Consider the following 14,747-nt stretch of genomic DNA (forward strand, 5'->3'; position numbering starts at 1 on the left):
TTACATACTTCTATTGACCGATAAAATACTACTCCCTCCGTCCCAATTGAGTTGTCTTGTTTTTTCATTTTCGTCCGCAAAAAATAATTGTCTTGTTTCCTTATTTAGTAATCGTGATCTCACTTTATAAAAAAATTATTCCTAATTTTTCAAACTACTCATAATTATTACTCTAACATACTTGAAAAAAATAAGGGTATTTGAGTCTTTTTACTTTCTAGTTTATATCTAATTCAGTTAAATACTATTATTCATTAATTCGTTTGTGACTCCCAATAAGATATTTTTTTGTGACGGAGGAAGTATCAATTTTTTAATTTACTATAAAATCCAAATGAGCAATTAGGACCAAAACCAAAAAATATATATTTTTTATTATTATTAATAATAGTATGAATTGAACAATAATATTTTATATTTGAAATAAATCTTATATCTTCTATAAATTGGATGAAATGCAGACAAATTCCGGTTTAGAAATGTCAAGTGTGTTTATTTAGTAATTTTGTTAGTATCCAATCTTCACAAATATTTACAAAAATAGGAAAAAAAAAAAAACAATTTTGGTTTTTGTATAACCAAAATGTATCAATTTTAGTCTCAATATAAAAAAATTATATCAATTTTAGTTCAATTATAAACAATTTCAATCAACTTTGGTCTCACTGTTTATAAATGAATGAAAATTGTTGACGTGGATACAGCGGGGCTGAAGTAGCAATAGCCTGGAAAGCAACATAATTATGTCCAATTATACACGATCATGTTGTCACACGGCAGTATACAATTATACATGGCAGCGTATCTTTTTGCCTTTGTCTAAAATTTCTTTATATATATATATATATAAATTTAGAATAATTGCTATAATTAAAATGAAAAAAAAAAACAATAATAGTAATATCAATACAATTAAAATGTATCAATTTTAGTTTCAATGTAAAAGATTTATCGGATATGTTTATTTGATTGGATGTTTGTAAGATGAATTTTTTCATAAATAATAAAATTTTAGGCAAAATCTTCCAAAAGAAACATACCTGACGAATTTTTTATATTGAAACCAAAATTGATACATTTTAATTATATTGAGATTACTATTATTTTTATTTTTATTTTAACTATATCAATTATTCTAAATTCAATTTTAAAAACAAAAAAAAAACAAATAATGAAAATTTAGGCCGAAACATAAAGATACTCGGCCGTGTAGAATTAAACATGACAATGTGACTACATGATCGTGTATAATTCTACATTATCGTGTTGTTTTCAGGTCAACTGTTGCGTCAATCCGTTATGTTCACGTCAGCAATTTTCGTTAATTTTTTAACGGTGAAATCAAAATTGATTAAAATTGTTTATAATTAAAGTAAAATTAATAAAATTTTTATATTTGAACCAAAATCAACAAATTTTAATTATATTGTAACCAAAATTAATTTTTTTCCATAAAATTATAATAATATTTTATATTACAAAATATAGTATTTAAACATATTATAATTTTTTTCAGCAATTTTTATCTTCTCCTCAATTTAATTTAATGTGTCCTTGTTTACCAGTTGAGATTAGAATGATATTTTATCAAATTTAATTTTATATTTATTTTAATATATTTGGGCCCAATATATGAATGGATGATAATTGATCTAACTCTTTCACCAAATACTCTCTCCGTCCACGGATAACGTATGCATTTACTTTTAGCACGGTATTTAAAAAATAATAGTATTTTAATTATAGTGGGTAGTTAAAAATAGTGTAATGATATTTTTGCCCTTACTTTTTGGTATAAAAGTAATGATGTGATGTAAAGTAAGGGTATTTGTGAAAAAAAAATGAAGTATTTAATAAAATGTTTACTTTATAGTTGGACGTCCCAAAATAGAAATGTGTATACTTTCTAGCCAGACGGAGAGAGTATTATTTTAATAAAATATCTAAATTATATTTCCTTAAATAATAAGAATAAAATATAATATATTTTTAAAAATTCATTTATAATTTTGATTTTTAAATATATTTAATAAATAATTAAAGTATTATATCAAATTATATATCATGATAATAAAAATAGATTTTAATATATTTTATATGTTAAAAAAATGTATAAAATAATTATATGATTTAAAATAAAATTATGAAGGATATTTCAAATAAAAAGATAATTATATTATATAATTAAATAAATTAAATACAATATAACTTCATATAATATATAATTAAATAAAAATAAATATTATATTAATTAATCTATTGATTAACAATATATCAAAATAATTCTAAAATTATAATTCTAAATTATAACGCAATCCTTCGTAAGTAAATACACATTCAAAATATTATTATTATTATTATTATTATTATTATTATTATTATTATTATTATTATATTAGTTCTACTGGATCCTTCTCGTCTATATTATTGGGTGTGTTCGGTTACTGAGTATACTCAAAATCTATTATTTATTTAAATTTTTTCTTCCAAAAAAATCAAATAAAATATTTTTTTTATTATGTTAAAAATTAATTTTATATTCAAAAGATCGCATAAAAATTTATTTATATTATATCGTACAATTATTTCAATTCAAAATTTTTACTATTCAAATTTCAATTCAAAATTCTATCCCTAAACAAAGACACCCATTCTATATTATAGTATTTCACAATTTTATTTTATTTTATTATTATTATTTTTTTTAACCAATAGAAAAATTAATTCTTATGTTTTTTGTTGTATTTATTTTCTCTATACTTCTATACAATACTATTATTTTCTTTCTCATTCATTCTTTATACCAAAAATAAAAAATAAAAATTGTTATAATAAAAGTATATCACATAATAATAATAAAATATGCTTTTGACTTTTAAAAATTACAAACATGTGATTAATTTGTGAGAAAAATCAATTTTCATTATGTGATGTCTTTCAATGCAATTATATTCATCATAATTATTTTTCTACTTATTCATTATTTGTAGTAAACCCACTTTTAGGTGCTTTCTAACTCATTATTTTATTTTTCAGTAGTTACAGTAAAAATATAATTGATCTATAGTAATTTTACTTCAATTATAAATTTTACTTTTAATTCTAAAAAGTATATTTCTTATATATTCATCTTTTATATTCATTTCATCCCGACAAAGATGAGTCACTTGGTTATAAACACGGTATTTTAGATAGTTTAGATTTGTAAGTTATTAATAATAAATTATGATACTATTTTATTGATTTTTATATGAGTAGTGTTGTTGATATTTTAAATATTTTTAGTATTATATCTCAATAAGATATATGCAATATGAATATTATTTTATAAACAATAAAATTTTATGTTATAATACAAATAAATAAATAAAATATTTATTTTATTGAGGACATTGACATAATAAATAAAGACGTTTTGAGTGGACCATACATATAAAAAGTTATTGATTTATATTGGTTGAATATGTTTAACATGAATAAATTTACTAAAAAATAGAAAACGGTCATCTTTTGTGGACAGACAAAAAAGAAAGGAGATCATATGTGGCGGGATGGAAGATGTATTATTTTATATAACTTTTCATATTTTTAAATTACTCATCAACTTTAATTTATTTTTACATTGTCACTCAAATATATATAATTTAAATTTTATTTAAAAATTAAACATAACATTTTATAAAGTAAAATGTTACTTTAAAAAAAATAAAATTATATATTACTTTCAAAAAATTAAAATTATATATCACTTTTAAAAATTAAATTACACATTATTTTTTTTTTAAAAAAAACTATATACCACTTTAAAAAAAATAATAAAATTATATACTCCATCCGTTCTACTTTTCGTGTCCACCTTTCTATTTCCTTCTTTCTCACATATCCTATCACTTTTCGTTTTTTAAAAAGAATTATATATTTTAATATCATTTTAAATTTTAAATTTTAATTAGACTAATGCCATGAGAAGGAGAAGAAGCGCAAATATTAATAAAATCGTGAACTATGTAAACACATTTCTTTCTAATTTTGCAATTTAGGTTGTACTTGACAAGTATAAATACATGTATTGAACTAATATGGGCATAATGAAAACTCTAACCGAATTACTTGTCTTCTTTTTCTCCAACCTCTCTGATCTCGCTCACGCTGTTGCTGGAGACATGACAATTTGATATCAAAAGCTGGATTTCGCTACTCTCTCTTGATGATGCGATCTCAAACACAAAGGCTAGATGTTCTGGAACAACAAGTGGCGGAGGTTGTAGATAGCAAACTACTATATTCCAAAGTCAGATTCAAATGGAAACTAGGTTGTAATCTAAGCTGGATGCGAAGCTTAAGAATCTAGGAGACTTGTTGAAGGCTTAATTTTTGAATTTTATGAAGGAACAACAAGTTGGACCTTCATTTAGAGGTAAAGAGCCTCTAGATCCTCCTGTTTCACATATGGATCTTGACTCTGCTGCTAAACCTAAGGAATGAAGGGGAATGCTGTCTCCAACTCCCAAAACTAGGTTAAATGAGTCTCACTCCACTTTACATTACGATTGGACTTTCCAAAATTTAATGAAGATAACCCTAGGTTGTGGCTTAGGAAGTGCACTAGGTATTTTGCTTATAATCGAATGTCTGATTATGATAAACTCAACCTTGTTGCTATGAATTTAGAAGGAATAGCTGATGGTTGGTTTGTGGACTATATTGAGGAGAATATCAATTTTTCATGGGCTGAATTCTCTGCATTAGTATTGGAAAGGTTTCTGAATCTCGCTGAAGGGAGTCTAGTTGCTCAATTTAATAAATTGAGGCAAAGCACCACTATGCAGAATTATGTCCAGGAGTTTGAAGAAATGAGAGCTTTAATAAGAGAGAATAATAAAGCTTTGAGAGAAAAATATTTTGTAGAAAGCTTCATTGGTGGATTAGGGGAGGAGATTGGAAAGTTTGTTACAATGTAGAAGCCTAAAACTTTTGATGAATGCTATTCAACAAGCCATCCGAAGTGAGGATATACTTAACCTTCTCACTAAGGGACAAAAAGATTTGAACAGGGGTAGTAGCCCTTAACCAGCAGTGCCGATAACTAAAATTGGTTCAGATGTTGTTAAACCAAAATTACCTCATATTAGGAGGTTGTTCTCTGAGGAAATAACGCTAAAAGAGAAAAAAAAAATTGCGTTTCAATTGTGATGAGGTGTTCCATATAGGAAACAAGTGCACAAGAGTATATTTGATTAGGGATAAGAGGATAAGGAAAGTGAGATTGACATTGGAACTTTGGAGTTGGGAGAATGCCAACAAGGGGCGAAGAACCCCAAATCTATTTGAATGTTGTGGCTGCTCAGGTCCCTTCCAACACAATTAAGTTGTTAGGAAAGTCCAACAGCTATGAACTTGTTGGTTTACTAGACTCAGACAACACTCACATTTTTTGGGACCCATTAACAACCTCAAAGTTAGGATGCAAAGTGGAGTTTGCTAATCCTTGGTTAATAACCTGAATGCACATCTAAGTCACCTATGTTTGCTTGGGAAACGAAAGGCCACAGGTTCAGTGCTCCTGTGAGATTATTGAAGTTGGGGGTTGCGATATGGTTATTAGAGTGCTTGCTAAGTCAATTTGAAAAGGTGACTATGGACTTTTCATAACATACTGTTCAAATTTGTTTTAAAGGAAATATGATTAAACTTCAAGGAATCCAACCTGGAATTGCATTAAACATGGTAACTATGAACCAATTTAGTACGGAGTTGGAAATGGAAGACACGGGAGGTTTCTTATGCATTATATTTGGACAAACAACAGAGGCATCTGTTTATGATCCTAAAATTGCGACATTGCTTCAAGAATCAACATCTATTTGAAGTCCCTCCAAGTTTACCCTCTAAGAGGAGCATGGACTATAAAATTTCCACCAAGCCCAATATAGGATGATAACTCTTGCTTTTGCCATAATTTATAACTTATATTTATTTATTTAATTATTTATTTATGTCGAATTTTGATATTATTTATATTAATTTATTCTAATATTTGTATTTTTTTTCATCTTGTGTGTAAAATATTAATTTACTAGGTTTTAGGTGTAATTTATAATTTATTTAGTGTATAAATTAAATTAATTGATGAGTTCCATGAATTATATTTTTAAGCATTATTTATGTATTATTTAAGTATTTAATTTTGGCTAAATTAAATTTATTTAGTAAGTATATTTATTTAAATAAATATAAGGTGTTTATTATATAGTATTGATCATAAAAAGGGAACTGAAAACAGAGTGGTTGATGCATTGTTTAGAGTTCACCCTTCAAATGAGGAATTGATGGAAAAGAAGTGTGCAGCTATTACTATCTTTAAGCCTATGTGGATGGGTGAAATTCTTTGCAGCTATGGCACTGATCTATTCCTACATAATATAATAGTTGAGCTGGTTACCTTACCGTAAAATATGTCTTTGTATAACTATTGTGAAGGACTATTGAGACATAAAAGGAAAATTGGTTGTGGGTTGTTCCGGAGATCTGAGGGATTAGATCCTACATCAATTCCACACATCTAGTGTTGGTGGTCATTTGGACATTAATGCCACATTTCAGAAAGTGTCCAGTGTTTTTTGGTGGCCAATGATAAAGCAACATGTACAAACTTTTGTTGCTTCTTGTCAGGTGTGCCAAGTGAGCAAGCATGGGAATGTGCATAATCCATGGTTGTTGCAACCCCTACCAGTTCCAGACCAAGCTTAGACTCATATCTCTATGGATTTTATTGAGCAATTACCTAAATAAACCAACAAAGATACCATCTGGGTGATTGTTGACAGATTTACCAAATAAGTTCATTTCATTGTCATTGCTCACCCATTTACAGCCTCTAGTCTTGCTCAATTATTCCTACAACCAATCTAAAAATTACATGGCTTACCTCACAGTGTCATTTCCGACAGAGATAAAGTATTCACCAGTCAATTTTGACAACAATTGTTTAAGGTGTTGGGGATTGAGTAACTATTAAGCACGGCCTATCATCCACAAACCGATGGATAGACTGAGAGAGTGAATCAACGCTTAGAATCTTACCTCAGGTGTATGTACAGTGCTAATCCTAAGCACTGGTTCAATTGGCTCCCTATGACAAAACTATAGTACAACACTTCATATCACACCTCATTAGGTACGACTCTATTTCATGCATTATATGATTTCCATCCTACACCATGGTTTTTTTAGCCCTATACCTTACACCAATGTGGAAGGGGTTCAAGAGTTGGTCTCCAATCGACAACAAGCCCAACACCTACTTAAACAAGCTCTATTGGCAGCTCAATCTCGTATGAAGTATTATGCAAATTCTCATCGTCGTGAACGCAAATTTAAAGAAGGAGAGTGGGTTTACCTCAAGCTTAAGCCTTATCACTAACTTTCACTTAACTTCAAAGATGTCTAGAAGTTGAGCCCCAAGTATGTTGACCCATTCAAGATTTTAGCTCGTGTTGGTCTTGTTGCCAATCGCTTGGAGTTGCCCACGTCTGCTCGCATCCACCCAGTTTTCCATATTTCTCTTCTGAAGAAACATGTTGGCCCACTGTTCACTGTCACTGCCTCTTTGCCTTCTTTTGATGATGATGGAAAGATTATACTGCAACCAATAAAAATTTTGGCTCGTCGTCTGGTCAAGCGAGGATCCTCGCCGGCGACCCAACTCCTGGTTCAATGGGCTCACCTTCCTGAAGAAGAGGCCATATGGGAGTTCTTTAAGGATTTCAACACCCGGTTCCTTGGTTTTGCGACTTGATGACAAGTCATGTCTGAAGGGGGAGGTATTGTCATGAAGAAGAAGAAGAAATGCAGATATTAATAAAAGCGTGACCTATGTAAACGCCTTTCTTTCTAATTCAATTTAGGCTGTAAATACATGTATTGAACTAATATTGGGCATAATGAAAAATCTAACAGAATTACCTGTCTTCTTCTCCGATCTCTCTTATCTCGCTCACGTTGTTACTAGAGACGTAATAGCTAATTAGTTATTTTAATCTTAATAAAAAATTAATAAATTCTATTATACGATTATTCTTAATTATTTACTAAATTATATCATTCTAAATTATCGTATCTACAGTAAAGGAGACAAGCGAAAAATTGTATTTATTTTTCTTTTTGGCTTGTCATTAAAATTCTCATTTTTTAAGAAAATAATAACAATTATGATCAAATTTTATTAAAATTCATGCTTCAAATGTGTGTTTTTTTTGTTTTTTTTTCAACTTTTTTTCAAAAAAATTTAATATAATACATATTTATTATTTTTATATATTAATTACATAATTTTTTATACATTATATTAAAAAAAATATCCTTCAAATTATTTTACAAAACAAACAAATATACAAATAAATAATAGAGAAAACATTTTTTACATTAGCTATATAATTTCTCGAATCTTACCTATAAAAATATCTTAATCTCAGGACACAAAACAAGCCCATCCTACCAAAAACAGAGTCTACTAATTAAAGCATAACCCATAACTATTAGTATAAAATTAATCGATTATAAATATTGTTAAAAATATATATATATAAAAAAATAGTTCCGCCGATAGTCGTGCCCATGTGCCACAAATAATTTTCGACCGCCCACTTGGAGCCCCCCCTGCAGCACGTGTCTTCCACGTGTGACCATCACGCGCTGTACCCAACTCAGCACTCATATATATATATATATATACACACAATAACAACTATATAAAAAAATTAAAAGTACCATTTTACCAAACGCGTTCCTAAAATCCGGTCAGGTCCGGTCAGATCCGAAATGGCGACGGGGGCAGCTGGAGATGCGTTTCTCCGGGGAATCTTCGAAGGCTGCATTTCCGGCGGAGATATGGGCGTTCAGCGCCGCCCCTACCACCGCAACTGCGGTTGCGCACTCCACGATTCCCGCGGCCGGTGCCCCCATGAATCGCGCTCGAATTCCGTCTCCTACCCCATCCGGAGGTCCTGGAGCGAGACCTGCCTCGCGGTCATCGGACAATCGCCGTCTCCGAGCTGCTCCACCTCTCCATCTGCGGCGGCGGACATCCGGCGGACGTCGTCGCAGCAGTTGCTGTGTAAATCGACGGAAGAAGAAGAAGACGCCGCCTAGGCCTAGGGTTTAGGTTTTCTACCTATTTTTATTTTTACTTTTAGGAATAATTAATTGGTTAATTAATTGTTGCTGCCTGCTATCAAAAATTTGAATTGATTTTTTTTGCGTATCGCTCTTTGCTTCGTAAGATATTTTGTTCATACCCCTTATATATATATATATATATAATATATATTTAAGACAATTAAGACAAGTAGCGGGATATTTTAATTTTATAACAAAATTGATTAAAAAATTAGTATTATGAAAATAATATAAGTTAATTATTATTATCAAAATAAAATTGTAGAGAAAATATATTTATTAGGGTATGTTCGGGTCTGAAAAAAGTTTGGTTTGTATTTGGTATTAAAATAACGATCGAGATGTAAAAAACGGTGTATTTTTTTTTTTTGGTAAATTTTTTATCAGAATCCAAATAATATATGTTTGTGAGTGAAAAAAAATGTACTCCTTCCTTCCCGTAAGTAAATATCTATTTGCTTTTTGCAAATATTTTAGAAATATTAGTTTATATTAGGAATTTGAATAATAAAAATTTTAAATTTGAATATTTGTATGATGTGATATAAACAGGTGTTAATGTTTTGAATGTAAAATTTATTTTTAGTATAATATAATAAAAAATAGGTGTTTAATTTAATATTTTTATGAAAATAAATAAGATGAATATGTAATCCAATCATCCAGACAAACACACCCTAAAAATAAAACTGAAAATATCTGAAACCAAATCAAACAACTAAGCGATATTTGTCGTTTACGTCTTCGTTCAATGAACCGCATTAATTAATATAAAAACAATATATACTCTCTAAAATAAATGATAATGTTTTAATATACATAAATATATATTTAAAGAAATCAAAATAACAAATTTCACATGAATCGGTATTTGACACCTAAAAATTGGTTAATAAAATAGACATTCGATCATTGTACAACTGTGCTCCAGGTTGTACGAAAATGTTATAAAAACTTGTTTATATGTATATATTATATTATTATTTTATAATGTTAATCCAAAATATACTTAAAAAAATAATACTCATAATAATAATAATTGGATTGTGAAATCACAACTAATATTTTTGGTCTCTCTAAGGCCCAAATTTTACCATTTAATATACAATCCAATTCAAGTCCAATCCAAGGTCAAGTTGACCTAAATCTAATTCTTTTGCCAATCAATTCACTTACGATAATTGAGGTCCAAGAACTTTAATATAATACGGAGTCATATTAATACAAATGAATATAAAATTAAAGTTTCATATTTACTAAAAATATTAAAATTTAATATTTACTAAAAAGATTGATATTTTGTATATAAACAATTAAAATTGCAAAATAAATATATTTACAACCGAAGAGTAAAGTAGTAATGTAAAGGTGATATTTTATGTGTTATCTTCAAATATAAAAGATACTCAGTAAATATACATTTCAACATAAGTTAAACTCTAAAATTTATATTTAGTTAGAGTGTGTTTCTCCAAAGGGTTAAAAAAAATAAATTAAATTTATAAAAACATATGGCACGGCCAGTTATAGAAAGATGAATAAGTCCATTTATTTAGTTCTACATTTTCTACATTATTAGATTTCTTCTACCTACCAAAACAATTATATGATAATTAAAATAAAATATATATATATATAATATATATGTTATTTTGTAAATAATAAAAATTTTCATAATACAAAAATATAAAAATACATATGTAGATATAATATAAATAGATATTCAAATTGTACCATTATTAATTTTAATAATTCAAATTTAATATACGTTTATATTATTATATTTATTATCAATACTTTTCAAAACCCTCAAACTCATACCAAACCTATTAACCTAAAAGAGCATATAAATCCAAATATATTTTAAAATTCAAACTCAACCCAAACTCGAACCAAATTTCCCCAAACTTACCAAAAGAAACATACCCTTATATTGATACTATTGAAAGATAGAAGAATCAATCAATGCTTTATTTATTTATTTGTAAAGATGGTATGGTATGTCTCTAGGAAGAAGAATCATCTAATAGCAATGCTTAGCATACTATACTATACTATACTTCCTCTGAATATAATAACCAAGCAAGCTTACCTGGCTGGTTTCAAAGTGATTTATCTATTGCGATCTCCAATGCTTCACCAAATGTACCCTTGAGGAAAGCATTCGAAGCACCTACTCTCCCAGAGCTGATATCAAATTCTACACCATAACTGTAAACAAAACATTACATAAGAACCACAACATTATTCTTTTTCTTATCAAGTTCAAATCAAGTTCAAGAGCACGATACGATGATGATGATGATGATACTCACGGATCAAACACAACACCTCCCGCTTCACTAACAATAAGCACTCCGGCTGCTACCTCCCTGAAAACACAACCAAATATATATATATATATATATGAGATGAAATCCTATAAGCTTATTATATATGTATATGAAATCCTCCTACCAAGCGCCTCCCAAACCCGTTTCATAGGTTAAATCAAGTCTTCCACATGCAACTCCACACAGATTTAACGCACAGGATCCACCTATTCTTACTGACCAAACCTGATCAAATCAGAGTCCCTTTCAGCTGAGGATGAAGAAGTTTCCAATATTCTATTATCAGATCACACTGCCTTGGTTACCTTTAAGAGTAGACGCTTGATCCTATAAGTAACAGCATCTATAGTACGCTCGTCGCGTTTTGTTCCCACCTGCAAATTTCAGTTTACATTGTTAAGAATATCTAGCTGGTTGCATATATGCAGATTAATCACTTTTGCATTAATATGTAGAGGTGAGGTGAGTACCTCTGTGCCAAGAAGGGACTTCCTAAGCTGGGTTTGACTACTGACTGTAGGATTCAAGATCTAAATAAATGCATTGTTCACAGAACTTCTAACTAAAAAATCTCAAAATGAAGTAACTAACCTTTGATAGGATTCCCATTAAGGAAAGCACCTTTTTGACGAATAGCAGTAAAAAGCTGCAAAGACAAAACACAATATTTGTAATACTATTTGCAGCACTTGATATCATGTTGAGTTGAGGAAGGAACTTCTAAGTGATCAATTTGGTGATCTTAAACATCAACATCAAAACAAATGTTGCAATATGTTGCAGAAGTTAAGCTTAAGGATATATGATCATTGAGAAGCTGTAACAATTTTACCTCACCCATTATAGGATTGTAGACAACTGCAACCGATGGAGTTTTTCCAAGTGTAAATGCAATGGACACACATACAAATGGAAATCTGCAAATGGGCATTCAGTTATAGCCATGAGTTCAATGTGAGAACAAAACGAAGATAATATAAGAAACTTACGAATGCAGAAAGTTGGTTGTTCCACCCAAAGGATCAACAATCCAAGTCGGGTCCTTAGTCAATTGTTTGTGAACAAAAGATGTAGGTGATTCTTTCCTTATGAACTACCGAAAAAATAAACGACGAAGAAGCATTTTAACTCAATCATGTCAAGCAAAGATACAGCATAGCAATCCAAAACGGGAAGCATGACTAAATCGTAGGGCTAACCTTATGTTGAGGGAATTTCTGATTCAGAATATTGAATATTAGTTCGTCACAGCGTTTATGAGTTTCAATCACTAAAGGCACCTACGCCATTAAAACAAATGGATGATCAACATGCAAAATAAAATAGCATATCTAGATCGATGCAAAGAAAAGAATGCAGTGATTTAGCTATTCAATATTGCATACATTCCTAAAAGGATAAATAACAAACTCAGAAACTGTTGAAAATCCAGCCACTAAATCACACAAAATCTACATCTAAAGAATATCCACTTGGAAGTGATTCATTAACATACTGTTCCGTTCGAGATGTATTTCGGATACAAAATATATTAACAAATAAATACAACGAAGGTCAGACTAATAATAGGATCAAACATGCTTCTCTCAAAACTTCCAGAATCAACAGAACTGAAACATAGCATCTTACCTCGCCTTTGTGCTCACCTTTCTCCATGTAAAAAGCAGAACGGATTATCTGCAAACCAAAACAAAATTCTGAAATAAATTAATCAAAACCAAAACCACACATTAAGCGGGAAAATGGAGATAGTTTTCAGTGCGGCGCGAAAGCGCCAATACAAGAGTGCTCAATGATAAGGAATTTGGAGATTCAGGCAAGAGCTCCACCTCTCCAGCTTTACGCGCAGCTTCCACCGCCGCGTCCAAGAATTTATCCGACGTACCTGAAATCAAAAACAACACTAAACTACTATGGCACAAAAAAAAAAAAAAACTACACGCACAATGTTCACGGCTGAACTAATCTCGGTACTGCTCGAGTTTTGCTCAGTGAATGCCAATAAGAAAAAAATTTCGAGACCGCCATGCCTTTTTGGGGTGTGCTTGTATCTGGAAGTTCTGGAAATTCAGAGAAGAGCGTCTCCATCTCATCTTCGGCATTAACCTCCACCGAACCTGAAATCCAAACTCAACTGTAATCGCACCAAAAAAAAAAAAATACAACGCGCACAATGTTCACAGCTGAACTAATCTCTGTAGTGCTCGAGTTTTGCTCAGTAAATCCCTATGTGAAAATTTTTTCGAGGCCTCCTACCTCTTTCCGCCATTTCTGGATGCTTCGGGATTGGTTAGTAGTTTTAGAATCTGAATTGTTGTTCATAGTGCTCTGCGACTACGCGGACCATTTATATACTCCGTACATAAACAAAAAAAGTGTGGCGGGGTATAGACTTGCTCAGCCGGTTCCGAACCGGACCGGAACTGCCGTTAAACCAGAACCGTTTCAAAACTCGAACCGGCAGTTCGTTAGGTTGTGTTTATTTGAACGTTTGAATTCTGAGTTCGTGATTTGAATAGTAAAAGATTTGAATTTAAACAGTTGTATGGAGTCCGATAATAAGTGTTGATGTGATGTTTTAAATGTAAAATTAATTTTTAGTATAATATAAAAAATAAAAAATAAGTATTTGATTTGATATTTTTTAAGTAAAAAAATAGAATGAATAATATATTTAAAATTCATTCCCAAACAAACACACCCATATTAGGATATTCTTTTTACTATCTTTTTCTGCCGTGAGTCGAGAGATGGCGTACAACATACATAGCGTACACAAATAGATACAAATACATACATATATAGAGATATTGAGATGGAGGTACGCCCTATGGGTGTGTTTGTTTTGGGGGTTTTGGATTTTGAGTTGAGATTTGAATAGTAAAACTTTTAAATTTGAATAATTATTTGATCTGGTATAAAGAGGTGTTAATGTGATGTTTTGAATGTAAAATTGATTTATAGTATAATATAAAAAAATGAAAAATAGGTGTTTGATTTGATATTTTTTGGGGAAAAAAATGGTATGAATAGTGGAAATAAAATTCAATCCCCCAAACAAACACACCCATATGTCGGATTCAATGATGTAGAACCGTCATGACTCATATTAGTATACACTTAATGAATGATGTTGGACTTGTACCAATAAAGTTTATTATTTTATTTAAACCATGAAGACATGTTATGTCACTCGGCTAAGTGGGAGAATATAAGATGTGACATCATCTCACTTAT

At 30.0% G+C, this 14,747-nt stretch overlaps 2 protein-coding genes across 2 annotated transcripts; one reads left to right on the plus strand and one right to left on the minus strand.

Annotated features, from left to right (window-relative positions):
• The first annotated feature begins 8,759 nt into the window (after positions 1-8,759).
• Positions 8,760-9,264, plus strand: LOC127264178 (uncharacterized). The gene has a single exon (XM_051293614.1). The coding sequence runs from the start codon at positions 8,821-8,823 to the stop codon at positions 9,148-9,150; it is 330 nt and encodes a 109-aa protein (XP_051149571.1). The 5' UTR covers positions 8,760-8,820; the 3' UTR covers positions 9,151-9,264.
• A 1,948-nt stretch (positions 9,265-11,212) lies between these two features.
• Positions 11,213-13,810, minus strand: LOC127263911 (inositol-phosphate phosphatase-like). The gene is made up of 13 exons (XM_051293201.1): positions 13,767-13,810; positions 13,541-13,627; positions 13,340-13,395; positions 13,140-13,187; positions 12,710-12,790; positions 12,500-12,603; positions 12,343-12,427; positions 12,102-12,156; positions 11,981-12,024; positions 11,816-11,884; positions 11,635-11,735; positions 11,493-11,549; positions 11,213-11,388 (listed from the first exon to the last, which is right to left on the minus strand). The coding sequence occupies exons 1-13, from the start codon at positions 13,777-13,779 to the stop codon at positions 11,280-11,282; spliced, it is 909 nt and encodes a 302-aa protein (XP_051149158.1). The 5' UTR covers positions 13,780-13,810; the 3' UTR covers positions 11,213-11,279.
• Positions 13,811-14,747: the final 937 nt, after the last annotated feature.

This window comes from Andrographis paniculata, unplaced genomic scaffold (genome assembly GCF_009805555.1).
Source record: "Andrographis paniculata isolate CXL003 unplaced genomic scaffold, ASM980555v1 Contig69END, whole genome shotgun sequence".
Classification (NCBI taxonomy): Eukaryota; Viridiplantae; Streptophyta; class Magnoliopsida; order Lamiales; family Acanthaceae; genus Andrographis; species Andrographis paniculata.